Genomic DNA, 27,101 nt, shown 5'->3' with positions numbered 1-27,101 from the left:
GGAGCCACAAATGACTGTCGCTTTCGGCGTGGCCCAAAGAAGCAAGCGTTGCAGACCTTTATGAAGTTCAAGTATCCCTCGACGCCATACAGTTCGGTACCAATACCTCACTTTGAAAAGGAGGGGATGTTGTCACGTGCACATCTAACCCTATGTGTACGTGAACAAGCTACTTCATGGCAAGGGTTCAATTCAGTTCAGTCAGTCTAGAATAGGAAGTGATCTTGCACTTTTGTGAGTCTGTTCGCAGACCATGCATGTCCAGACACTTAAATTAGATGCATATCCTCTGGTTGCACATAGCATGATCATCAGATTTCCATCAGAACCCATCAAGAGCATTTTTACAGTGCATAGACCTATTTTCCCTATTTTTTACATTTTTCACTTATTATTTTTTAATGACTTTTGTTGGAAACTGGGTAGGGTAAATTCACTAAGCAAGTATATATAGAAACCTAGCGCTAGCACTTTCTGGCAGAAGAGGCAGCAGGCATCTTGTCAGCAAGACGCCCCCACATCAGCAGAGCTAGCGTTTTTGCATCTGAAGGCCTAGCGTTTTCATCCACAGCATCAACCTAGCATTTTGCATTGGCAGGACAACCTGGCGACAGCAGGACCACAGATCCATAGCGTTTTTGCGTCAAAACCAATATTCAGCCGTAGCGTTTTTGCATCAGCCTGGCATATCAGTGTTTCGTAGATTCACCGCGACGGAACCAACACAAGCACCGGCATTTTCAGTTTTCAGCACTTAGACACAGTAGAACAAGTCCCGAACCTCGCAGATCTCATCTTCCCGCAGCAGATCCTCGCCGCACGGTCAGATCCAACGAGGTTTGCAGTTTCAGCCCAGAAAACACAATTTCAGCATCTGCGTTTTCAGCGCGTCCTCGTCGCATCGTCGTCACCGATATCGTCACCGACATAGAGTCAGAACTCAGCAAATAAAGATTTGCAGATTTCAGCCCTTAGCATTTTCAGATTTCAGCCCGTCTCGTCGTAGTGGACATCGTCGGCAAGGCCAAGCATTGTAGAGATTTGTGCAATCAATAGTAGACCGCTCTCTATCTCTCTGTCTCACCACCTTCATTCACAGTGTTCATCCACTTTGTTTGTGTCGATTGCACTCTCTCACTAAAGGAACGGAAGGCTCTCCCTTCCGTAAGTACAAGGAACCTTGAGCACAGTTCGGAGCCCTCATCTTGAGCAAAGTTCAACTTTCACTTCCGCTGCACCTTACACTATTTTCCAGCAGGGAGGCTTTGGTGAGGCCATTTTGGATGCACCCTTCCATCACATGTATGTATGTGTGGGGGATATATGTATACGTGTGTGTAGGTTCGAAAAATGTGTGTCTAGGTGTGTCCTCGGATGTGTGTGTGGTGGTGGGGGCGGGGGGGGGGGGGCAACCACAATCTGTACGGAAAGTTGGAACAAGAACAGAGAATGGAAAAGAGTATGTATTGTCATTTCCTGCTACAGATATTCAGGTCTGTAATATGGAACGGGGATTCAGAACAGGACGTTGGAATGGGAAGAGACCTAAAAATGGCCATTCCCTGTAACTATGACATACCCAACATATATAGGGGTCAAGGGTGGAAGTACAGCAAATAACCTAACCACACGACAAAAAATAAATGGGGGCTTAAGAAAAGGGCCGAATGGGTAGCTGGATAAAAGAGAGGAAGCCAGTCCAAAAGTGACTGACTGAGCACAGCTGCGAGCTATGCAATGTGTGGCTAGCCCCAGAGACACACTAGCCATACAAGTATGCCCTAGAACAAGGTGAAACAACACACATGCTGAATACTCCAACATTATGATGAGATGGCACATCTGGGTTGGGCATCCCTGTATAGAGATCTCCCTACTGTAACAAACTCGGGCACCCCAAGTCTAGAATTTGTCGCGACACGAGAGAGAATCACTTTCATACTTCACAACTTTAAAATCACAGTTCAATTTGGTCAACACAGCCCGGTGTAGTTCCGTGCCCAAAGAGATTGGCCCCAAAGACTGGCGCCCCTTTCGGTATTTCTTTTATATTAACCTTTGAGCAAAGTACAACTCCCGCAGAGTCCTCGCTCTCAGACTTTGCATCCACATGCTCTGAGAAGTGAGGCCCTTAGAGCTCTTTTATTCTTACAAAGGGTTGCCAAAAGCAAAGCCCCAGAATCAGTTAAACACAAAAGCAGAAGTTCCAAAAGCTTCTGGCTCCAAAAACTGCCCAAAAAGCAATCAGCGCAATTTACGGAAATTCCGTACAGCTGTCAGCGCAAAAGCGGGCATGTCTGTACAACCTGCCACGTCACCCTGTCAGCAGAAATTCCGAGTGTTCCATAGTATTGCCATGTCAACGTCCGTACCGCTTGCCACATCAGCATGTCAACGCAGAATCCGTATAGTCAACACGCGTGTGTCCGAACAGAATTGCCACGTCATCAATTTGTGACACCTACCCTCTCTTCTATTGTGTGTTGTTGAGCAAAGATAGCCAGAATTTTTTGCAATTCTCTCTCTCTCTCTCTCTCTCTCTCTCTCTCTCTCTCTCTCTCTCTCCCCTTTAGGGTTTTGTCACCAATTTTTTGTTGTTTGAGTTTTGAAATTGTTTTTCCGCTATTTTTAAGGTTTTTTTTGCTGTTTTTTAGAGTTTCATCATTGTTTCTTGCTATTTTTAGAGTTTTGAAACTTTTTTTTTGGCTGTTTTTTAGGGTTTTTCCACTGTTTCTGTTGTTTTAGAGGGTTTCACCACTATTTTTTAGTTTTCTTTTAGGGTTTTAAATATATGTTTTGCTGTTTTTAGGGTTTCACAATCGTTTCTTGTTTTTTTTTAGGGTTTCTTGTATTTTTTGGTTGTTTTAGTCTCTCTCTCTCTCTCTCTCTCTCTCTCTCTCTCTCTCTCTCTCTCTCTCTCTCTCTCTCTCTCTCTCTCTCTCTCTCTCTCTCTCTCTCTCTCTCTCAGTGAGGCAGCGGACTCACGCAGGAGACGCGATACTCGCAGACACTGGGCGCGTGTAGTCTGTGACTCCCTATGCGTAGAAGGTCCTCGGCACCCCTCCTTTACCTACGCGTAGAAGGTCCTCAGCACCCCTCCTTTACCTACGCGTAGAAGGTCTTCCATTTTCTACGTTAAAGTTTAAAGGTTTTCTAAGCCTTGAAATAAACTTTTAAAGTTTAAAGACTTTTAAGCTTTAAAATAAACTTTTAAAGTTTGCCTTATTCTCAGTCCCTTACCTTAGTACCCTACACCCCACATTTGCGGGGCGGGTTCGATGGATCCGCTTAACGAAGGGGAAGGGCCGGGTGTAGATAGCTACACCACCCCAAAAAAAACAACAGCCACATTTAAGCGGAGAAACAGAGATACTGTACTATCACCAGGATCATTACGAGTGGGGAAAACGTCCAAGGTACATGATGAACTAATGATGGAGAAGGTCTAGATGATGCTCAAATCAGAGCTAAACTACATGAGAGATGACATCAGGAAGGAAATGCACGCGAGCGCGGAGAGCTACAGGAACTCCATATATGGAGACATGATGAGAGAACTAAGGGGAGAGACCCGGGGGATACAAAATGAGGAGATTCAGATCTTGAAAACAGAACTACGAAACCTAATCAAGGCCGAAGTAAATGTAACAGAATGCGTTATGCAAAAGAAACTCCATGAGGCAGTAGCAAGTTTCGAAGCATGGAGAACAAATATGGAAAAGCACATGAGGGAAAAAGATGCAATAATCGAGGAGCTAAAAGGAGAACTTGCGGCCTGCAAATCTGCAACTAAGGAGAAGGGAGACGACCAACCTTCGGTGCTCAAGGAGCTTGAGGACATGAAGGATCAAATGAAAGCTCTACGGGAAGAAGATGAACAAAAATCGAAAACGGCATCCTCATGGGCGGAATGTCTTTTTAAGACACAAGAAAAGGTTGATGAAGCAGAGAAATGGATTGAGGATGCGAAGAAAGGGAAGGCCCAGATGCTCGAGACCACACCTACTTCTACCATTATTAATATGACAATTGAGGAAGAGCAGAAAAGGAAGAATCGGGCTCTACATGTGCGGGTAACAGGACTCAAAGACAGAGAATGTAGAGCTACAACGCATGGGCATCACAGAGCCTACTCACACAAGTGCATGGAGAGTCGGCAAGAAAGGAATCCATGAGAAGGGAAACGTAAAGGATAGGGCACTTATTCTCCGCTTCCCGAATATAGAAAAAAGGAAAGAATTCCTAAAGAAGAGGCCAACTCTTAAGAAACCGGTATCTTCCTGGGAGATGATCTTACATTGGCACAAGTGGCACACATGCAAGAGTTGATGCCAGAGATCAGGGCAGCAAGAGAAAAGAGAAAAATCGCCTTTTATAGAGGAGGGAAAGTAGTGGTTCTGGAAAAGCGCTCAGCATGACGATGCGAGACCTATGGGGCGACGCTACAGATAGCGGCCTGGAATTGTAATGGATCATATAGGCTAAATGTAGGTGCCTTTGAAGACAGCTTTAGGGACAGAGACATAGTTTTCTACTCAGAGACACACCAGATACCGGGACAGCGTATGCCACATGTGAAGGGTTATTTATGGGAAACAGCTAGTCGACCAGACAAGAGATCTCTACAGGGTAGCCGGGGTTCAGGAGGAGTAGCAATCTTATTTAAAGAGGAGCTGAAGCCACTACTACAGATTATCAAGAAAGATGAGCAAGCAAGGTATATGTGGGTGAGAATGAGAGCCGAGACACGTAGATTTCTATATATCGCTATATGCTACTTCCCTCCAAGTACCTCAGTCTACTCCTCACCTAAAGGACAGTCCCCTTTCTCCATATTGAATAATGACATATGGGAGTTCTCTAGAGATGGAGACATCGTTCTCTTAGGAGACTTTAATGCCAGAACGGCCAACTCTCAAGCAGTATTCTATGATACTTCTGAAGAAATGCTCTGAGAAGTGGATTTATCACGGAGGGGGCTTACTAGAAACTCACAGGATAAAGAACACACTGAATATGGGAGACATCTCATGGAGATGGCAACCATACATGGTTTGGCCATACTTAATGGTCTAGAGAATTTCCCGTTGTCTGGGGGATTCACATGCTTCCCACATAGGCATGGGGCCAGTACAGTGGACTATGTCATGACTTCACCAAGCTTTATTTCTAGTATCAAGGACTTTAAGGTGGGACCCAAACCGGTTGGGATTGCAGTGGATCATGCTCTCTTGACCTTATCAATCTCCTTCCAATACAATGCCTCTCAAGTAGAAAGGAAGAAGACACACAAGATATACTCACGCCAGAAACTGATTCAGTCTATGTGGAAAAGATCTATAATAGGATGTGGGCAGCCGAGCCAGTATATACTGTAGAGGAGATTACTTCTCAGTTAACAGAGATACTACATGGAGCAGCACAAGAGGCATACCCACATACTCAACCTGCTCAGAAGAGAGGAGCTGGGAACATGCCTCAAAACAGCTGGTATGACGAGGAATGCAGAGAGACGAGAACCCAGGTCCAGAAAGAGCTTAAACTTGGGATCATCACATATAAGCAGTCTCGGATTGCTCTTCGGCGTATAGTACGTCGCAAGAAAAGGGCATTTTTAGCCAAACTGGAGAAGGATTTATATCAGCTCTTCTTGAGTCAGGACTCACATGAAGCATGGCGCTTATTTCGAGAGCACTCACCGCCGCCGACGATTACTTCTCCTCAGATCTGGGGTCAATATGTAACATCATTATATATGGTATCTGGACAGCCTCCATTACTAGATCCGCTAGAGCCATGCCCTACTACTAGTACTTTCTTTACTACGGAAATGGTGGAAAAAGCCATTGATAAGATGAAGACAAGAAGAGCATATGATCATGATGGTTTAGTAGCAGAACATCTGATCCATGCCAGGGATCTACTTTCAGAAGTCCTTGCTCGTGTGTTTAATCGGGTCATGTGTGAAGGATTACCTGAATCTTGGAAATTATCTACTATCGTACCTATTTTCAAGTCAGGGGATCCTATGATACCCGGGAACTACCGTACCATTATGGTAGGTCACACTTTGACCCGATTGTACGCATCCATTCTTGAACAAAAATTGAGTAGATGGGCGGAGAATGAGGGCATAAGAGCAACAGGACAAGCTGGATTCAGAAGGGGTTATTCCACTTTAGATCATATTCTTACGCTCAGAGCCATTATTGAGGAAGAGCAAACGGGAGAAGGATGTAATGTTGCTTTGTGGATTTTCGGAAAGCTTTTGATACAGTACCAAGGGCCAGATTGATGCGCAGGATGCAAGAGTTAGGAGTCCCCAAAGAGATTATATGGGGGATCATGGCTTTATACGGGTCAGTAATGGGGTATGTACGTACTCCAAAAGGAGATTCCGACATTGTTCATTCCACCGTTGGAGTAAAGCAGGGATGCCCACTGTCCCCTACTTTATTTGGTATGTACATAGATGAGGTATCAGATTACATTGATAGAGAGGGTGACAGAGGGGCTCAACTTGCAGGGATCCCTTTGTTGTTGTATGCAGATGATATTGTACTGATAGCAGAATCACCAGATGGAATGCAGAGGCAACTAAATGCATTACATAAATTCGCGGAGGATAGTGAACTGTCGGTAAACTTGGGTAAAACCAAAGTTATGGTGTTTAACACCACACCGCAGTGGGTTAGGAGATCAGCACCTACACTTACTTGGGCCAGGATATAGTAGAGTACACAGATGCATACACATACCTTGGGATGGAATGCAGAGGCAACTAAATGCATTACATAAATTCGCGGAGGATAGTGGACTGTCGGTAAACTTGGGTAAAACCAAAGTTATGGTGTTTAACACCACACCGCAGTGGGTTAGGAGATCAGCACCTACACTTACATATGGCCAGGATACAGTAGAGTACACAGATGCATACACATACCTTGGGGTGGTATTTAGTATTTACAGGACCTAAGTTTACTCTTAAGAAAGCAACGGATGCTAGATTATCCAGAGCCTCTGCGGCCTTGGGAGGGTTGGAGAGGATGTGTTCACAAGTGCAGTTTCAGGAACCACGAACAAAACTTTGGCTTTTTGATATTGTGGTGGCTTAGGCTATGCTTTATGGGGTCCAGATTTGGGGACCATCTGTGGATCAGGATAATTGGAAGTCAATGGAGAGACCTCTAGTATCTATGATTTCCCGAATGATTAGAGCCAAGGCCTCCGTACCACACGCGATTACCCGAGCGGAACTAGCGGCCCCTTCGTTAGAAATTGAAGCTCTTACCAGATCAGTGTCCTTTATACATGGTTTGTGGGATACAAATAATTGCCGATATACTAAACTGGCCCTCGAATCCTCTCGACAATTAGCAATGAAAGGGGATACATCATGCTGGTATGCGCAACTGTCCTCGTGGTTTCAAAGACATGGGTTCAATATGGAAAGATTACCCCCCTTCCAATACTCTCTTGAGGCTCCATCACTGGCAATTACACGAATAGAGATTAATAAAATCATCCGACAAGATCTTATACAGTTGGATACTAAGAGGACACGGGTAGACCCTACACAAGAACTAGGCACGAAGATGGCCGAATACAAAGAAAACTTCCTACAACTATCTGAAGATGGATTTGTGATTCGCCCGAGTTACATGGATACCCACCTGTCTCATGGTTTGAGATGTGCTATTGGTCAGATTCGCACATCCTCACACCAGTTGGAAATTGAATTTGGCACATTTAGGGGAATCCCACCTGAGAGCAAAATTTGCAAGTTGTGCGGGATGGAGCCGGAGACAGAATTACACTATATATGCCATTGCACAGTATACTATGAGATACGAGGGCGTTTTCATTGCCTCTTTAAAGAAGGCTTTGGACCTCTAGATAGAATCATGCAATACCAAGATCAAAGATGCTTAGGCTTGTACCTACTGGAACTACATCGGCACAGGGATAATCTAATGAGAAGACAAAGAGCACTACAGCCTCAGAGGCAGATCACAGATTTCTTTGGATCGAGAGAAGCAGGAGTGGATGGAGAAACAAGAGGCCAACAGCTAGCACAAAGGAGTACCAATATTCATACCAAAGGCACCCTGATTGACAGAGCGATTGAGCTTAGGAAATCGAGACGACCACAACCAAGATGCAGAAGCACACTCCATCGGAGGAGACTACAACAAAGGATTAGAAGCATTCTAGCCAGACACCTAGAATGCTCCTAAGAAGTCTATTTACTACTTTGTATTTAGTTTTTCACATTTATTTTCACTCTTTCACACTTTTCACACTTAGTACTTTAGTACTAAGGTACCCAGACATTGTAACAGATTCACCATTTTTGTATCAGTTTGGTCTCATAGGTTATTCTGGCCTTTTGAAGACGTTTAATATAACATTTCATTTCATTTTCTCTCTCTCTCTCTCTCTCTCTCTCTCTCTCTCTCTCTCTCTCTCTCTCTCTCTCTCTCTGTGTGTGTGTGTGTGTGTGTGTGTGTGTGTGTGGAGACCAAGAGCAACTCACCCGTGTGCAAGTCTCCCTCAACGATAACAAAGGCAACATTCATGGTCACGAACAAGAGAATAACTCGAGTGGAAAAAGAGATGAAAGAGTGGAAAACAGAGATGGAAGGATGATGGAAAGAAAAGGCCAACCTCATCCAAATGGTCTTCAACGAGGGCAAGCAATGGAAAAAGGAGAAAGAAGACTTTCAAGTAGAGGTCCAAGCGCTCCGGGAAGAAGTTTCAGCCCTCAAGCGAGAGCTTGCGGAAACTAGAGCGGGGAGTGGACTTGCAGAAGGAGAAATCCAGCCCTTGATGATAGAGGAACTCAAAGTCATCAAAGAACAAGTGCCGAAGATCAAAGAAGAAGAGAAGCAACATGTGTTAGGTGCAGCGGAATGATTGTTTACACTTTGCTCAAGATGAGTGCTCTGAACTGTGCTCAAGGTTCCTTTTAGTTCTTATGGAAGGGAGAGACTTCCGTTCTTAATGGAAAGTGCTATGATCACGAACAAAGTGAATGGACAATGTGCGTGCACGTGTATGAGACTGAGAGATAGAGAGAGAAGAGAGATACGACACCAGAGACGTTGTAGAACCCTCCTCCGAAGGCCCCACTCTCGTCGGCGAGAGTGGTCTACTTATGATTGCACAAAGTGGTACAATGCGTATGCAATGGACTGATGCAACTTGGACTATGCCGATGACGACGACGACTTGATGGCTGAAATCTGAGATCTTCTAACTGCTGAATTTCGGGACTGTTTCGGTGGCTGAAAATGACTGTTTTGGCTGCGTTTTCATGGGCTGAAATTGGGGGAACTGCTGCAACCACTTAGGCTGAATTCTGTTGCGTTTCTATCTGCTGAAATCTGCGTTTTTGTACTGCTGAAAATTTGCGTTTTTAGGGTTGATGTCGTTAGCTGAAAACGTTGAGGGTCTGCATAGGCTTGCTGGCGTTTTTGGCTGAAAACGCTGCTGCTTTGCTGAGGTTGAAAAACGCTAGCAATTGATGCATCTGGCGATGGGGGAAATCTGCAATGGCTATGGCTGTCGATGATGTTGACGATCATGCAATGGGTGAAATCGCCAGGCTGATATGTGTATGCAAAAACGCTAGGAGGTGCTGATGTTATGGCGAGGCTGGGAGCTCCAAAAACGCCAAGTGCTGGGGTACTGCTGAGAAGTTGCCTGTTGAGCGGGAAGCTCCTGCTGCCTCTTCTGCCAGAAAGTGCTAACTTGGGTTTGCTTATATATTAACTTAGCAAAATTGCCCTACCTACTTTTGTTGGAAAGTCACTTAAAAATAATAAGTGAAAATAACCAAAAATAGGGAAAATAGGCTAAATGCACTGGAAAATTCCCTTGACTGAATCTGATGGATTCTGAAAGGGAATACTGATGATCATGCTATTGCAACCAAAGGATATGCATCTATGCTAAGTGACTGGGCATGCACGGTCTACAAATAGACTCACAAAAGTGCCAGATCACTTCTAATCTAGACTTGACTGGACTGACTGAACCCTGATCATGGTGTAGCTTGTCCACGGACACACAGGGTTGGATGTGTCACGTGACAACATGAGGCAAAGACATCATCGTGGGTAGATGTAATCACGAAAACACCAAAAAAGGTAGATGAGGCCGAGAAATGGATAGAAGTCACCAAGAAAGTGAAAGGGAAAGAACCAACAGCCATCCCCACTCCCCACATTCATCAACATGACCCTAGAGGAAGAGCAAAGGAGGAAGGCTAGAGCTTTACATGTACGAGTCACCGGTCTAAGAGACCGTGATGATGTGGAGGGGGAAGTCAAAGAACTTTTAATTATGATGGGTAGTGAGGCCACTCACACAAAGGCATGGAGAGTGGGGAAGAAGAGAGAAGGAAATGGGGAGACTTCCAAGGAGAGAGCAAAGAAGGATTTCTTGAAGAAGCGTCCTACACTAAAGAAGACAGGGATATTCCTTGGGGACGACCTCACACTCTCACAGCTTGCTCATATGCAAGAGGTTATGCCTGAGATAAGGACAGCCCGAGAGAGAGGGAAATTGGCCTTCTATAGAGACGGACCAGTGGTTATTATGAAGAGGCACTCTACATGACGGCGTGAGACCTATGGGACCACAATCAAAGTTGCTACTTGGAATTGTAATGGATCTTGTCACGTGCGCATCTAACCCTATGTGCATGTGGACAAGCTATCTTAGGTCTAGGGTTTAGGTCAGCTTAGGAAGTGTTTTGGCACCTTTGTGAGCCTGTGCACAGGCTGTGCATGTTCAGGCACTTAGAGTGGTTGCATATCCTCTGGTTGCACACAGCATGACATTCAGTACCCATCATGAGCATTTTACAGTGAATAGAACCCTTTCTCCCAATTTACAGATTTTTCACTTATTTGTTAATAAGTGACTTTTGTTGGAAAAGTGAGTAGGGCAAATTTGCTAAGGCACTATAAAAGAAACCTAGCGCTAGCACTTTTTAGCAAAAGAGGCAGAAGAAGTTTCAGCAACTTGCCATGCACCTTCTCAACAAGACCGGCAGAAGGCCCTAGCGTTTTCAGCCAACAAAACCAAAGAGCGTATTTGGGATTCCCTCCCTGGCATTTTCATCAACAGATTCAGCCTAGCATTTTCATCATCAGCAGATCCAGCCTTGCGTTTTTCAGTTTTGCAGACCTAGCCTAGCGTTTGCAGATCCCGTCGTCAGAACATACCAGACCAGACCAGCACATCAGCGTTTTCAGTTTTCAGCATTCAGCCACAACAGTTTCAGCCCTTAGCCTCGTCGATCTCACTTAATCGCAGCAAATCCGCGCCGTACCATCGAGTCAACCAGTGTTTTCAGATTCGGCCCGCTATCCGCAAATTTCAGCATCTGCGTTTTCAGCGCATCGCCTCCAGTTGTCCTCGCCGATACAGTGTCAGTATTCAGCAGAAAGTCAGAAGTTTGCAGATTTCAGCATTTCAGCCCTTGCGTTTTCAGTTTTCAGCCCGTCCTTGTCGTCGACATCGTCGGCAAGTCCACTGCATCTAGACCATTGTACCAGATTTGTGCAATCTACAGCATAGACCTCTCTCGCCATAGAGGGGGGCCCTTGGAGGAGGGTTTGAGAACCGTCTGGTGTCGTATTCTTTTCTCTCTCTCTCTCTCTCTCTCTCTCTCTCTCTCTCTCTCTCTCTCTCTCTCTCTCTCTGCCAGCCCTCGCCTCCCCTCTCTCTCCCTGCGCGTGGCTCCCTCCTGCGCGCTGCCTCCCCTGCGCGCTGTCCCACCCCTGTGTGCTGCTCCCTCCTGCGCGCTGCCCCCCCCCTGTGCGCTGCTCCCTGCACGCCAAGACGACCAGCTCATCCACTGAACACACACACCCCATCCCCATCCCCTGCCCGCTGCCCCCTGCATACACACAAGCCGAGTGTTCTCTTCCCCTTCTCCCCTCTTCTTCACAATATGAAGAGAGGGTAGCTACGAAGACAACCATGTCTTCCCCCATCATCAAGACGCCGACACCGACAACGAAGACAACGTCCTTCATGCTCACGAATAAGAGGCTTGCACAATTGGAGAAGGACATGAAGGAATGGCGGATGGAGAGAGAAATATGGAAGGAGGAGAAAGCCAACTTCATCAAGCTATGGAACAAAGAGAAGGAGGACATGAGAGCGGAAATCCAAAATCTCAAAGAGGAGAAGGAGAGAAGGGAACGGGAGAACGAGAAGGAGAGGGAGAGATGGAGGAAAGAGCAAGTAGAGATGAAGGCACAAATCGATCTCCTTCATGCTTCCCTCACATCCCTCACCCCCGAGGAAGGAGAGAGGAGATCACCAAAGCCCTCACCGCAAGCATTGAGGACAAATTAGAGGCCACCAAAGAAGGATGGGTCGAAGTGGTCAAAAAGAACATCAAGAAGGTAGCAAGAGAGGAAGCCCAAAAAGATGAGGTACTCATCGTACACACAACCATCGAAGAGGAGAAGATGCGACAAGCTCGCCGTCTCAATGTGCGAGTGACCGGCATCAAAGAAGAAGAAGGGTCTACACCCGAGAGCGATGGGAAAGCCTTATGCAAGAAAGTGGGATACAAGGAAGAAGAGATCCCTTTCTCCAAAGTTTGGAGAGCCGGCAAAGATCCAAAGAAGAGAGCTCTCATCCTCCAATTCGCCTCCGAGGAGTCTCGAACTTCTTTCCTCCGAAAGAGGGTCATCTTGAGAGGGCTAGAAGGCCCCCCGATTTATCTTGATGATGACCTCACAAAGATGCAACAAGATCACCGCCGCGCGTGCATGCCTAGAGTCCACCAAGCCCGCAAAGAAGGGAAGAAGGCAGTATATCGAGATGGTAGGGTTATCATTGATGGCAAGACCATCGCATAGGGACTCACGGCCTGTGGGACACACGAGGAGATTCATGTCACGGTTTGGAATTGCAATGGAGACCTATGGACACACCCAGAGAGACTTGAGGAGGTGATGAGAGGTCGAGACATGATTCTACTTACAGAGACACACGAGAGCCCAGAGAGAGGGTTACCACGGATACATGGATTCCAATGGGAGTCTCTACATCGGGGATGTATGCGCCAGCACACCACTCGCGGTTCAGGAGGAGTGGCCATACTCTTTAGACAGGGGCTTCACAGCAGACTACAGATTGTTGCCCGGGACCCACAGGCCCGATACATGTGGATCCGCCTCGAGCTCTCACGAGACAGGATCGTCTACATTGCCCTTTGCTACTTTGCTCCCACAGGCTCCAGATTCGCCCCTATTAAGCAGGAGTCACCGTACGCATGCCTCACGGAGGAGATTATGGAGTACTCTACACTGGGTGAAGTCTTCCTTATGGGAGACTTCAATGCTCGTACGCGCAGTGAGCAGTGTGAGGCATATGACCACGAGGACCCAGAGGCACTACACACTCTAGATGAGGAGGCTACTATGAGAGATACAGCAGACAGAGCTCCAGTCACAGCCTACGGACGACACCTACTTCGACTTGGCTCCCAGCACCGTCTCGTTATTTATAACGGGATGGCCCAGTGGCCCACCTCAGGGGGCCTGACTTGTATGCCACATGGAGTTACAGAGAGAGGGGGGAGTACAGTCGACTATATTCTGGGACCCAGGGAGGCTACACACCTTATCACATCCTTCACCATTCCACCCATACCCATCGGAGCCGACCACACATACCTCTCTTTCTCCATCACCGGAGATACCATCCCACACAGCTCCACAGCACACACTCCACACACCACCATCCATTTCACACATGAGCTAGCCTCTCTTTACTCGGCCGAGGTCGAGCATGGCCTATGCCTCCTCCACCCATCCACACCACTCTCAGTTCTCACATCACATATCTCTTCCGTTCTCCACACTTCAGCTATTAGCTCTTTCCCACACACCACTCACACAGGACGCACTCCCCCCCCCGGGACTATGCCTCAGAACCGCTGGTATGATGATGAGTGCAGAGAGTTATACCGACGCCTCCGTGCACGGCGAGCCTTAGGAGAGATCACAGAGAGAGAGGCCAGACGACATATGAAGACGCTGACACGCCAAAAGCGGCGAGCATTCGAAGAGGCACAGGAGCTTGAGCTATACCGCCTATTCATGAGCATAGATAGCGCGACGGCATGGCGCACCCTGCGCGAGCCACGTCCGACTACAGCTATTGAGGATCCACAGATATGGCATGATTATGCAGAGCGCCTTTATGAGGTGCCAGGGCAGCCTCCTATCACACAGCCACACGGGCCACGCCCCACGTGCTCCTCCTTCTTTACAGCAGAGATGGTAGAGAGGGCCATACACCGCATGCAGCACAGACGATCAGCCGACCATACTGGATTACAGAGTGAGCACATCATTTATGCGGCCTCCATTATAGCCCCGTTGATTGCACATGTCTTCAACCGGGCTATAGGGGAGGGCTTCCCAGAGGAGTGGACACAGCACACCATAGTGCCTATCCACAAATCTGGCGACACCCTGGACCCAGGGAACTACAAGACTATCATGATTGGCCACACGATGGCCAAGCTATATGGAGCAGTACTTGAGGCACAGCTCAGCTGCTACGCAGAGACCGAGGGTTTACGAGCTCCAGGCCAGGCAGGTTTCAGACGAGCTTTCTCCACCACTGATCACATCTTCGTTCTGCGCTGCCTCATTGATGGGGCAAAGGCGCGGAAGAAGAGGCTTTACTGCTGCTTTGTGGATTTCCGCAAGGCCTTTGACACAGTCCCACGCGAGAGACTCTTCCAGCGCCTTCACAGCATTGGGGTACCAACAGAGATGATTTGGGCCATATATACTCTCTACGAGAGGGTGACGGGTCGAGTTCGTTGCCCAGGCGGCTTTTCAGAGACCATTGCTAGCACCATTGGTGTTAAGCAAGGATGCCCACTCTCCCCGACACTCTTTGGGCTCTACATCGACGAGATCTCCGACTACATACTACGAGCAGGGGGAGAGGGGAGCGACTTGGCAGGTACTCCGGTCCACATCATGTTATATGCTGATGATATTGTGTTGATTTCAGAGTCACCCGAGGGCTTGCAACGCCATCTTGAGGCCTTGGACGAATTCAGCACACACAGGGGGTTGGTTGTGAACCTTGGCAAAACCAAGGTCATGATCTTTCACACATCCAGTGCAGTGAGGAGCGCTGCCACCTTCACAGCAGCAGGAGGACAGGTTGATGTAGTCACCTCCTATGTCTACCTTGGCATCACATTCACCAGCCTACCAGGACCCTTCACTATGAGGCAGGCTGCTGCTGACAGGCTCACCCGAGGATATGCAGCTCTGACCATGCTAGAGCGGAGATGCCACCAGGCACACTTTCAGGAGCCCCGCACGAAGGGGTGGCTTTTCGACACCTTAGTCACCCCGGCCCTGATGTACTCGGCGGCAGTATGGGCACCAGGATTGACAGCTGACCAGTGGACACAGCTTGAGAGGCCACAGGTATGTATGATCTCACGCTTGCTCCGCAGCAAGAAGACAGTGCCACATGACATTATTAGAGCCGAGCTCGCCACACCACCTATGGTTGTAGAGGCACTATTCCAGACAGTCTGCTTCATCCAGAGGATGAGAGAGCTACCTCCTGACAGACTTACTCGTAGAGCATTTGAGGCAGCTATACAGCTATCAGAGAGTGGGCATGAGAGAGCATGGTACTCACAGGTCAGAGCATGGTTTGAGGGACACGGTCTTGACATGGAGAGCCTACCACCATTCCAGTACGACCCCCACTCACCATCTGTTCACCTCTCTCGCAGTGAGAGGAACTTGGTATTGAGACAGGATCTGTGGCAGCTATACACCAGGAGAGTCTGGGAGTCACCTGGCTTGGGGACGAGGATGTCAGATTACAGAGACCAGTTTCTCACCATACTGTCTGGGGGGTTCATACAGAGACCACGCTATATGGACACATATATGCCACATAGCTCACGGGTGGCGATTGGTCAGCTGAGAGTGGCTTCACACAGGTTAGAGATTGAGATCGGGAGACATATTGGTGTTCCCAGGGAGGAGCGAGTCTGCAGAGCCTGCACAGAGGAGGTGGAGAGTGAGGAGCACTTTGTATGTAGATGCAGAGCATACACTGAGATCAGAGGCAGGTATGAGGCCTTATTCAGAGGACAGCCCACTCTCCGAGAGATCATGGACTCTCGAGATCAGAGACAGCTCGGACGCTTCTTACTAGAGATACAGAGCCATCGGGACACACTATTACAGCCACGCACAGCTACACAGACAGAGGGGAGACAGTCGCAGCTCACAGACTTCTTTCAGAGGATTGCCGCCCCTCCCTCACCAGACACTCAGAGGGGAGTGACACTCCCACAGGCAGAGGTGAGCCGAGCTAGACGACGACCACTAGTCACAGGCTACAGGGACGCGAGCTCCCACCACCGACAGATCGAGGAGATCCGAGCCCGGGAGCGCCGTGCCACTGAGGAGCGAGTAGCTCAGATGAGGGCCGACCCGACAGCTTTCATCCGGGTAGCCTTGGCACCAGCCCCGCCCATGTACCACATCTTACATCCCCCCATTTGTACAGGATGGAGCTAGATAGCTTGATGCATTCTCATTCTCATGATTGTACTACCTTGAGCATATAGACATGCATATACCCCTAGAGATAGAGCTCCATCCCTCCTCAGATACTCCCCTACCTACATTTAGTTCAGTTTTGTATCAGTTTTGTTTCATTTGTCTTTCCGATAGACGGATGACATACACACCATGTACATTTGATTTGTCTCATAGGCCGATTTCGGCCTGACATAGACGTTAAAAATCTTTCTTTCTTTCTTTCTCTCTCTCTCTCTCTCTCTCTCTCTCTCTCTCTCTCTCTCTCTCTCTCTCTCTCTCTCTCTCTCTCTCTCTCTCTCTCTCTCTCAGCACCTTCATTCACAGTAGCATTCACTTTGTTTGTGATCATTGCATTCTCTCTTTAAAGAAACGGAAGGCTCTCCCTTCCGTAAGTAAAAGGAACCCTTGAGCACAATTCGGAGCACTCATCTTGAGCAATAGCAACATTCACTTCCGCTGCACCTTACAGATCTCTACGCCTTGATGTGGGTGCTTTTCAGGATAGTTTCACTGGGAGGGACATCATCTACTATTTTGAGACACATCACGCCCCTGGGCAGTCTATGCCACATGTCAGCGGATACAATGGGAGAAAGCTTGCAGATAAGAAACTCGATCAGAGCACAGAGGACGAGGCTCAAGGGGAGTGGCAGTCTTATTCAGGGAGGAGTTGCAGTCATTAATACATATAGCCCGTAGGGATGAACAAGCTAGGTACATATGGGTGAGACTGAGGGCAGAGACAGGCAGATACCTCTAATTGCTATTTGCTACTTTCCTCCAAGTACGTCAGTATATGCACCACCTAGAGGACAGTCTCCCTTTTCTATTTTGGATGATGACATATGGGAGTTCTCTAGGGATGGTGACATTATCATCCTGGGGGACTTCAATGCTAGGACTGCCCATCACCAAACAGTATTTTATGATACTTCAGAGGAGATGTTGAGGGAGCTAGATGTTGCAGAAATGGGCCTATCTAGAATATCACAAGATGTGGAGCATATTGAGTATGGAAGCACTTAATAGACATGGGGACTGCACATGGATTAGCCATTTTGAATGGCCTACAGAGATTTCCTGCTGCAGGAGGTTTTACATGCTTTCCACACAGACATGGAACCAGCACGGTAGATTATGTCATGGCACAGCCGAGCTTTATCTCAGACCTCAGGACCTGGACCTGTTGGTCTGGCAGTAGATCATGCCCTTGTGTTGATGACCATCCAGTTTAGTGTAGCACACGTACCATGGATAGCAGCCCCTACACGCTACACCTTTACACAAGAGACTGACTCTGTCTAATAGATGGGATCCACAGACGCATGTGCACTGAGGAGCCAGGGCGACCTCTGGAGGAGCTTACTACTATACTGACACAAACATTACATGGTGCATTAGCAGATGCATACCCACACACCCAACCTGAGCAGAGACGACGTTCTGGGAGCATGTCCCAAAACCGCTGGTATGATGAGGAGTGCGTGAGACGAAAGCCAGGCTTCAGAGGGAGGTGCTTTTGGGGGACACCACTCATAGACAGTCACAGATAGCCTTCCGACGCCTAGTGTGGCAATAGAAGAGGGCATTTTTGGCTTGACTAGAGCAGGATCTATATCAACTATTCTTAAGTGAAGACTCAAGTGAGGCATGGCGACTCTTTCATGAGCACTCCTCCCTGCCATTACTTCAACAGAGGCTTGGGGCTAATATGCGTCATCTCTATACAAAGTTCTTGGCCGGCCGCCTCTTCTCGAGACCCCCCCCCCCCCCCCCCGAGCTATGCCCACACACATGTGCTTTTTCACCGCTGAGATGGTGAAGAAGGCCATTGATAGGATGAGGACTGGGCTTACAAAGGAGGTCAAGACTAGTGAATGACGTTGTTTCTCGCAAGATTGACGACCGTGTGGCATCCACGCTATACGAACAACAACAACGAGGACATTGCCCTCAATGTTCACATTGGTGGGCTCCCAATCGATTGGAAAGGGAAGGGGGACGCCGAATTCGATAAGGCCCTTCCTCGAATTCAAGCAGCACTCCCCATTGTACAATGGGATGAAGAGTCAATCACCATTGTTACAAACGAGCACCGAACCAACCATGCCATCCTCACTCTCAAGACTAAAGCGGATCGAATCAAACTCCTTCAACAATCAAGGCTTCTCAAAGACACTAGATTTTGGTTTGCAAAAGATCTTACACCCGCTCAACTCAAACAAAAAAAGGTAGAACTTCAAAAGATACGTGAAGCACGTGCGGCAGGAAAATGGGCAGTGTATCGAGGAGCTAAAGCCATTATCCAGGAGTTTCGAACTCCTAAGCTGGCCTCCCTCTCACTTGCCCCTTCTTAGGTTTGTCCTTGTTCTTTTTTTTTAACCCCTCGTTGAACCCTCAGTCCTCAACTGAGATGTATATGATAGCCCGATCTATTGAAATGTTTTGTTTTTGGTCCCATAAATCATATATAACCTCTATGGACGATAATATAATCTCTCTCTCTCTCTCTCTCTCTCTCTCTCTCTCTCTCTCTCTCTCTCTCTATATATATATATATATATATATATATATATATATATAAGGAACCATCATTCATGTTAAGTAGCACACATTCAAGCAAGGAAAGAAATAAAGATTTGTGGGGTAAAGTCTAGATCTTATCATCGTTTCAATTCCACTGCGCCTGACATCTAGTTCTTTTAGAACCTTCAAGGTTCTTCCTTAAGCTTCTAGATTCTTCTTGCTACTTCTAGAACCTTCTAGATTTTCTAAGGCCACGCCTTGTTTTAAAGGCACTTTCCGTTTACAAAAGCAAATTTAAAATCTCTTCTAAAAAGAGGCTGAACAGTATTTGCTTTTATATCTTGATCCAAAAGCTTCAAAGTCAACCGCTTAAGTTACCAACGCTCCAAAGAGCTTTCCCAATACAAAAAGCTACCAATCTGTACTACTTTGCATTTTCTACCGGATTTTCTGTCGTGATTTGTGGCGGGGTTTACAGTGCAAATCACACGGTCTCAACCTCAGACTTTAATCCACTATTCTTGGCTCCTCACTACCCTATTTGATACTCCTCTTGCCAGCTCCATGAGCACCATCTGTTGCGCTTCTTGTGCTCAATCCTCTTCTCTTCATAGAGTCGCATCACCAACATGTCATAGTAAGTAGTGAAAGATTTTTCTATTTGATAAGAGTTTTGAGAGATGAATGTTTGCAGCATTCTGTCTCACCAAAAGTAGATCGATACATTTGTATGGTTTGATATAAAATGCCTAACCACATTGGGTGTCTAGTGATTGACATATGAATGAATTGTACCATCATTGGCTCAAGATGAGTTGTTCGATCTAAAATGTTGAGCTATGTTCACGGATCCTCTTGCTTCATGTCATATCATGTATTGTCTTTTTGACATGACGATGAGCATGGGCCATAGAGCTGTCGGAATAGCATCATAATCCATCGTCGAAGCACCGAACATATGACCTCCTGTGATTAGGAGATCCGAATTCCATTTGAGGTGCAATCCACAACCCCTTGCACACAACCAATTGCAGTTCCAAAACCACAGCATTGTAGATGCCTTGATGCAAACATGCTTTTGCAGCATATCCTCGATGTGCACCATGCAAGTGCCATATGGATACAAAGTGATAGCCCTATAGGCCCTTATATACTTCCCATAGAAAGTTGCCCGAGCCAGGCCAAAAAAAATAGAGTCAAATACATAAAAATAGGCTGAAAAATTGGGCGCATTCACATGAAATGCATAAATTCAACAAGAGCATCAGTGACTCCTGATCCTTTCTTTGGTTTGATAGGTGCAATTGAGGGTAATTACTCTCTTTCAAGGGAAATATATCCACGATTGATGATTACACATCTAGTCTCATGTGCACTCATCAACTAGCATGTCACGTGCACATCTAACCCTATGTGTATGAGGACAAGCTAACTCCTATTTGTAGGGTTTGGGATAGCCTAGGAAGTGTTCTAGCACCCTTGTGAGCCTGTACACGCGGGACAAGCATGTCCAAGCACTTTAAATTAGTTGCATACCCACTCCTTGCACATGAGCATAGCCAGTGGCTACTACGTGTAGGCATTGGAAAGTGTTCCCATAAAGTTGCATTAGTACTCAGCCTAGGTATTTATCTGCATGTGAATCACCTCTTATACGTAGTTCATCAACGCATCATTTTAGAAATCGTGGGATTTTAAGTCGCATTGCCCGACCCAGCTTTTATCCGATATATAAGTGACCCTAGAGGCTAGGGGTCACTTCTCAACCATAAGTCAGTACCCTCAGTACAAGTACCACTACCCACACTACCTCAGCACCTCTTGCATTTTCAGTTTTCAGATCAACCCAGCGTTTTGAGATTCAGCCTCATATCAGATCAGCGTTTTCAGCTTCAGCCTCAGATCAAATCAGTGTTTTCAGATTCAGACTTAAATCAGCGTTTTCAAATCCAGCCTCAGCTCAGATTAGCGTTTTCAGATTCAGTCTCAGATCAGACCAGCGTTTTCAGATTCCACCTCATTCAAATTTAGCCCCAGATCATATACCTAGATGAATCCAGGATAAGCCTAGATTCAAATTAAGCCCCAAATCAGCCCAGCGTTTTTCAGTTTTCAACCCATCGCTGACATCAGCATTAGCCATAGCCTCATCATCGTTCGCAAATCCCATCAATCCCATTAGCGTTTTTTTCATTTCAGCCCTTGGCCTCACAGAACCAAGCATCCACATCAAGTTCCCATCAGCATCTCAGCATCTAGTACCATTGTATCAGCATTTGTGCAATCTAAAGCAAATACCTCTCTAGCGATAGAGAAGGGGGCCCTTAGAGGGGGGTTTAAAACCCCACCTGGTGCCAGTTTTCTCTCTCCCTCTCTCTATCACTCTTCACTCGGTATCATTCTCTCTTTTCTCTCAAGTCTTTTCACATCTCTCATGAAGTAAAAGGAACCTTGGGTACGCACTGAAACTCCTACGTGCCTTGGAGCCCAAGTATCTGAGAATAGCAAGAGAAGGTCCACAGATAGAGATTAGTTAAAAATAGAAACAGTCGGCAAAAAAGCCGAGATTCCACACGCCTTGAAGGGGCCATTTTTTTTGCAATACGGAGGTTTTTTTGGAAAACAGGAGGAAGTTCTCGAGCTTTCAACGAGGAGAGCTCCCCGAAGAAGAAGACTAGGGATGCCGAAGGTGTTCTTTACGCTCGTCAAGGCCGTGTCAACGAAGCCGGCTTGTGACCAATTGTATATGGTGTTTTCTTGTCGAAGATGAAGCAGTTCATTGCCAAATTCTATGCCGTTTCTTCCCCCCTTCTCGTCTTTGCTCTACTCCAAGGTGTATGGTGCCGGTGTGCGTGGTGTGTGCCCCCCGTGCCATCTGTGTACCGTGTGGGAGAGAGAGAGAGAGAGAGAGAGAGAGAGAGAGAGAGAGAGAGAGAGAGAGATGTGTTGTGAGATTGCTAGAAACAGGCAAAATTAGGGTGATATGCTATCTGTCGATTGTGCAAAACGTGCATTTGTTGATATGCGTGCAGACCGTGATTTGTATGCGGAGGTGTGCAGTTTTGATGTGTTTTCTAGTGGATGGGGTTAATGTAGAAACCCTGGGCTATAGAGGCATTTTTGTTGTGTGTTGGGTGTGTTCCCCTTTCCCCCTTTCCAACATTGGCCTCTTAAATTACTTCGTTGCTTCAAAAAGCAACTTATAAAGCCACTTTTTTGTAAGTTTAGTGAGGTCTCTTCAAAGTAGACCACGTGGAGGAACTTTTAAAGATAGTGTGCTGAATTCTCTTAAAAACCTTGCATCGAGTGTGGACGAACTTTTGACGCTTCAACATAAGATTGGATCAAACCAGACCAAACCAACTCAAGCCGGATAAGACAAGGTCAGTTTAGACTAGAGTTGTCCAAATATGACCATGCTATGTAATGTGCAGCGGAAGTAGGATAGGAGAACAAACCCCAGGCGGATCCACCACATCGCCGCTCAACAAAACAACAACAGACAACCACCACAAAGCTGCTGACGACAATCACCATCACCACTGGCAGCGTCGCACGCCACCATGCCCACGCACTCGGCGCTTGCTCAAAAGGCTCCATGGCCAAGCTCCTCAAGAGCTCCACAAAATTTTCAGAGTCAACTTTTTTCCCCTTCAGAGTTCTTGCTCATAAATCATGTGCTCAAGCCGTCAAGCCCCATCGAATCCCCGATTTGCCGACTCCTTTGCACAAGATTTCCGCCGCATTTCGATCTTCTCGGGCCCTCGAGCGACACTCGCCAAAATGGTAAAAAATCGTCTGATACTACCCGGCTGGCAACTGTCGTCGACTTTGATCTTCAATATCTTGCCCGTCCGGATTCCGATTGACATGCCGTCAACTCCTGTGGTCTTCACATACCGCATATTTTGCATACAAACCCTGGCGAGGCTCCAAAACCCTCAGATGGCACCCCGATCGAGGCGGCCGAACTAGCACAAAATTGGCTCTCGGTGAAACTTTAGCTGACAATATCTTGACAACCAGGACTCCGATCGTCGATCCGATCGGACCGCATGCACCATATAATGAGCACTTCAGCCCATGCATCCACTTCAGTTGTGATCCTTCATCTGCAACTGACCAATCCGGTACGGACCTGCAAATCACTTTAACCTTCAAGTTGTCATAGCTTCCACTCCGTAGCTTTGTTTGATGAGCCGTCTTGACCAGCTCACACAGCATCTCCAGCACTACATTTCAAGGCAAAAAAACAACACTTCGGACACCTTCACCTGCCATACCCATGTGGAGCCCTTGCAGCCTAAAAAACCACATTAGACATACATAACCAATATCACCTGCCTGCCCAGGTCTTTCAAACTTGCTTTAGCCCTTTGCCATGGACCTGCCAGCATACATACCCATACCACTGCTTGTGCCCTCAGCTATGGTCAACACACTTTAGTTGCACAAACGTGCCTAGTTGTTCACATAGTGCAATGAGACCTTTCTCAAAGGGTAAAGAGCCTTTGTACTTAATCATGGATTTAATGCAAAAAAGAAATACTGCCTAGAACGGTTGTTTCAAAGGCCATCTATCTCAACGAAGAACTCCACTCCTCTTGACAATTATGTACAAATGTTTTCAGGTGTTTTTGAAGGTTTTCGCTGAATCAAGTTCACATAATTACTGAGTTTGAAATTTGTTATCGAGTTTCATCGCATGTTCTACGGGCACAAGCCTGTTTCAATATACCTACATAAGTCTTGGATAAACGCAGATTCACCTTTTATAAAAGAGGGTTCTTCCCGTCCCAAGAGATAAATGATTAGTACAAATATATTCCGTTTGGTTAAAGTGCTAATTTGTGGCCATTAGAACTTGTATCTTCCTTTGAGTAGGGTACCAATATTCTAAAATTACTTTCTTGTATGAAAGAAATGCACAAAAAGTGGAGCCCAAACAAGTCTATCACCTGCATGTGTACAAGTATCTGACTATCCTCTTTAAAATAATGTCTGACAGAGAAACAGATATGACGAGACGATGCAAAAAACATTTTTAGCGCTGTAACCTGCTCTTTCTCGGGATCTTAAATGGCCTAACAGCTATCATAGCTTATACTCCAAAGGAAGTAAGACCTTACCTACACCTAAGAAAAGCATTGTGCAAGCTCAAGCCAATGTACCAGATAATCTTTTAGCACAAATTGAAGAAAGGATGCAAAAGTTGTGTTCAACTCTACAGCCTACTCTTCATTGTAATCTCGAAGTTTCCCTGTATCATAGAATAAGGCTCACACATCACGGGTGCCCCGAGGAAGTGGAACCTTGGCTCCCAATCTTGGCTTAACCTTGCTCAAAGAGAATCATTGGGCAAGTCCAAGTCAAGGCTAAATCCCAACAACTTGCATGATTAGCACAAATCGTTATCTGCTTCTGATGCTCCATATAAACTCGATCGCATGTGATCATGGCTAAGGTTGATGCCTTGCAACTGGCCTTACAAAAAGCGTAGGGTCATACATTTGTTAGCTCATGTTATCAATCTGTGTCTCAAGTACTATGTCAAACCAATGAACACCTCAAAGGAAGCAACAAGCCTTTCATTGGATTCCAAGGAAGATCCAAGATGTTTACTTCAAGCAGTAACCCTCTTTACTTGTTCCTTTGAGTGCTTGACTGGCCTGCTTTTCAGGTTAATCACACGTGTTAAAAGTTAATGTCTAGCAGCTAGCTTCCATATAAGAGTGACAATATGAAGATATAACAAGAATCAACAAGCCATCCATTTCCATACAATGAACTCTCAAACAAATCCAAGGTAGATCCATACAGAACAGCAGAGAACTAAAGGTTCTTACTGTCCATAGCGAGCTAGTAAATTTGTGCGATGGTATGCTACTGTAAGGTTATAATCCAAAAATGTCAGCGCTTTGTCAGCTCCGACTGGACGCCACTTCCTTACTTTATGAGAAGCTTCTTTTAAAGAGCATACAAATGAAACGTACATGTTTCTATTGAGAGAATCACCAACAAACCCTGCAACAAAAACAGTATAAATCGGTTGCACTGACAGGACATACCACTCATCACAAGAAGCTAAAAATACAATCAACAAAAAGACACTATGAAATAGAAGAATCCTTTTAACCCAAAAATAAAACCAATGAAGTGCAAGTTACAGTTGATGTCTGCAATTTAAATTGCAACCTTCTTGGAATTTGGCATCACACTCAACCTCATTCTCACAGCAAATCAAGCACAACTGCATTTGATTCTAATTAGTTGCTGTTATAATTAGCCTGAGACAAACGCAAAATGATTAAACCAAACATATAACACCAGCCTAAATCTTTCATAATAATCCAGCTGTAGGAATGAGGGAAGAATGGTTGGGGCAGACAAATATGATCTGATCAATGCTAGCGCTTATAAAGCACTCAACAAATCAAGCCTAGCGTATGACTTGAAGAACTCTAAAGACATAGTAACAAATAACCAATTGGAATGGCAGCAATGGGGCTTTTGAGACCAGAGCCAATCCTGAAAACCTGGGGTTCAAAAAATGGCATCAAAAGAAATGGCTAAGTTGCTAGTCATGAATAAACCCCTTGTACCACATTATCATTAAAATGCTCCTTCACTCATCATTTGCTGTAAACGCTAACCACCATGCTTGATGCAATATGAAAAAGAAGAATTGCCTTCAAATTTACTACAATCCCTGCATAATATGTTCATAGCATGGGAAATTAGGACATGTTTTGTATCAACCAGAGGCCCCCTGATGCAACCTAAATTCACTTGTATACGCTCATATCCCATACCAATAACAGTCCCTACCCCTATACTAGCGATAACACAACACCCCAAGTCCCCAAACTCCTTAAAACAGGACCAAGTGTATGTTTTCTTGAGCAAAAGTTTCACCACTCAAAAAGATATCAAGAAGGCTGGAGCATCCGTCCATCCAGCATTGTTCTCAAAGTGTTTCAAAATTGAGTTCCGAACGGAGTGTTATCTCACCGAGCATCATGCTTAGAATACTTGCTGTCAGATGACATGAAATGACACAAGGCAAGCTGAAATGAAACGAGAAGCTTACCAATCCTCTTGTTCTTGAAAAACTCCAAGAAGAGAGTGGCATTCATTTGAGGCATATCACACTGCAATGGCTGCCATCTCCAGGCTAAAATATCTTTGGCATTGGACTTGTTGTTGCGCAAACAATTCCAACCTTTGAAGATGTCACCACAACTTTCATCGTATGCGGGCTTTCTGTGCCTATCGCGAACCCATTTCCCCTTGGAAAAATCACAAGTTGGGTCTTTCCTCTCTGGTTCAAGTGGTGTAGAATTTTGCTTCAAATTAAAAGCCCCCAGGTCTTCATGGGCACCACTTTCCTTGAGTTGATCTGATGGCTGCTTTACAATAACGGACTCTGATGTTTGAATGAGTTGTCGGGTAGAATGATGGAAGAGGAAGGCGAAAAACCAAAGAGCGACGCAGGCAAAGAGAAAGGGAGGGAACGCGCTGCAAAGTCTAAGGAGCTGTTGCTGCCTCCTACCGCTATCTTTGCTCGGCATCACTCTGATGGCAGTAAGCTTGTGAGCGGCCATCCCGCCCTTCTTCGATCAGTAGAGGTGTCCTACAGCTGCCGAATAATCGGGACAGAAATAACTAATTACATTTTTGTCGGGTTTAGCATCACCAGTAAGGTACGTTTCACATGTTGGACATGGGGTGTAAAGCTTCCGTAAGAAGTTTTGTTTCAAGCCATTTAAGGTCATCTATTCTACTCTACTACTATCCCAGAACCATTTTCAGGCTCACCACGTGGCTAAAGAACAGGGGTTGCAAAAATTGTGAGCCGAGAGAGGCCTGCCACATGACTCAACAAGCATGCCTGAGGTGGTGGACATTCAAAAACTTGGACGCAGAAATGGGGAGTTGAAGAGG

At 46.2% G+C, this 27,101-nt stretch overlaps 1 protein-coding gene across 1 annotated transcript in view; it reads right to left on the bottom strand.

Annotated features, from left to right (window-relative positions):
* Positions 1 to 26,875, bottom strand: part of TBL13 (TRICHOME BIREFRINGENCE-LIKE 13) — a 39,198-nt gene extending 12,323 nt beyond the window's left edge. The window contains exons 1-2 of the mRNA XM_086483738.1: positions 26,248 to 26,875; positions 25,004 to 25,181 (exon numbers count right to left, since the gene is read on the bottom strand). Coding sequence (XP_086339864.1) covers positions 25,004 to 25,181; positions 26,248 to 26,761 — 692 coding nt within the window. The 5' untranslated portion in view covers positions 26,762 to 26,875. The remainder of the gene's footprint in view (positions 1 to 25,003; positions 25,182 to 26,247) is intronic.
* Positions 26,876 to 27,101: the final 226 nt, after the last annotated feature.

Source organism: Adiantum capillus-veneris, chromosome 15 (assembly GCF_014529385.1).
Source record: "Adiantum capillus-veneris isolate H3 chromosome 15, ASM1452938v2, whole genome shotgun sequence".
Lineage (NCBI taxonomy): Eukaryota > Viridiplantae > Streptophyta > Polypodiopsida > Polypodiales > Pteridaceae > Adiantum > Adiantum capillus-veneris.
Note: the sequence above shows the minus strand (reverse complement) of the source record. Positions and strands in the feature narration are given on the sequence as shown.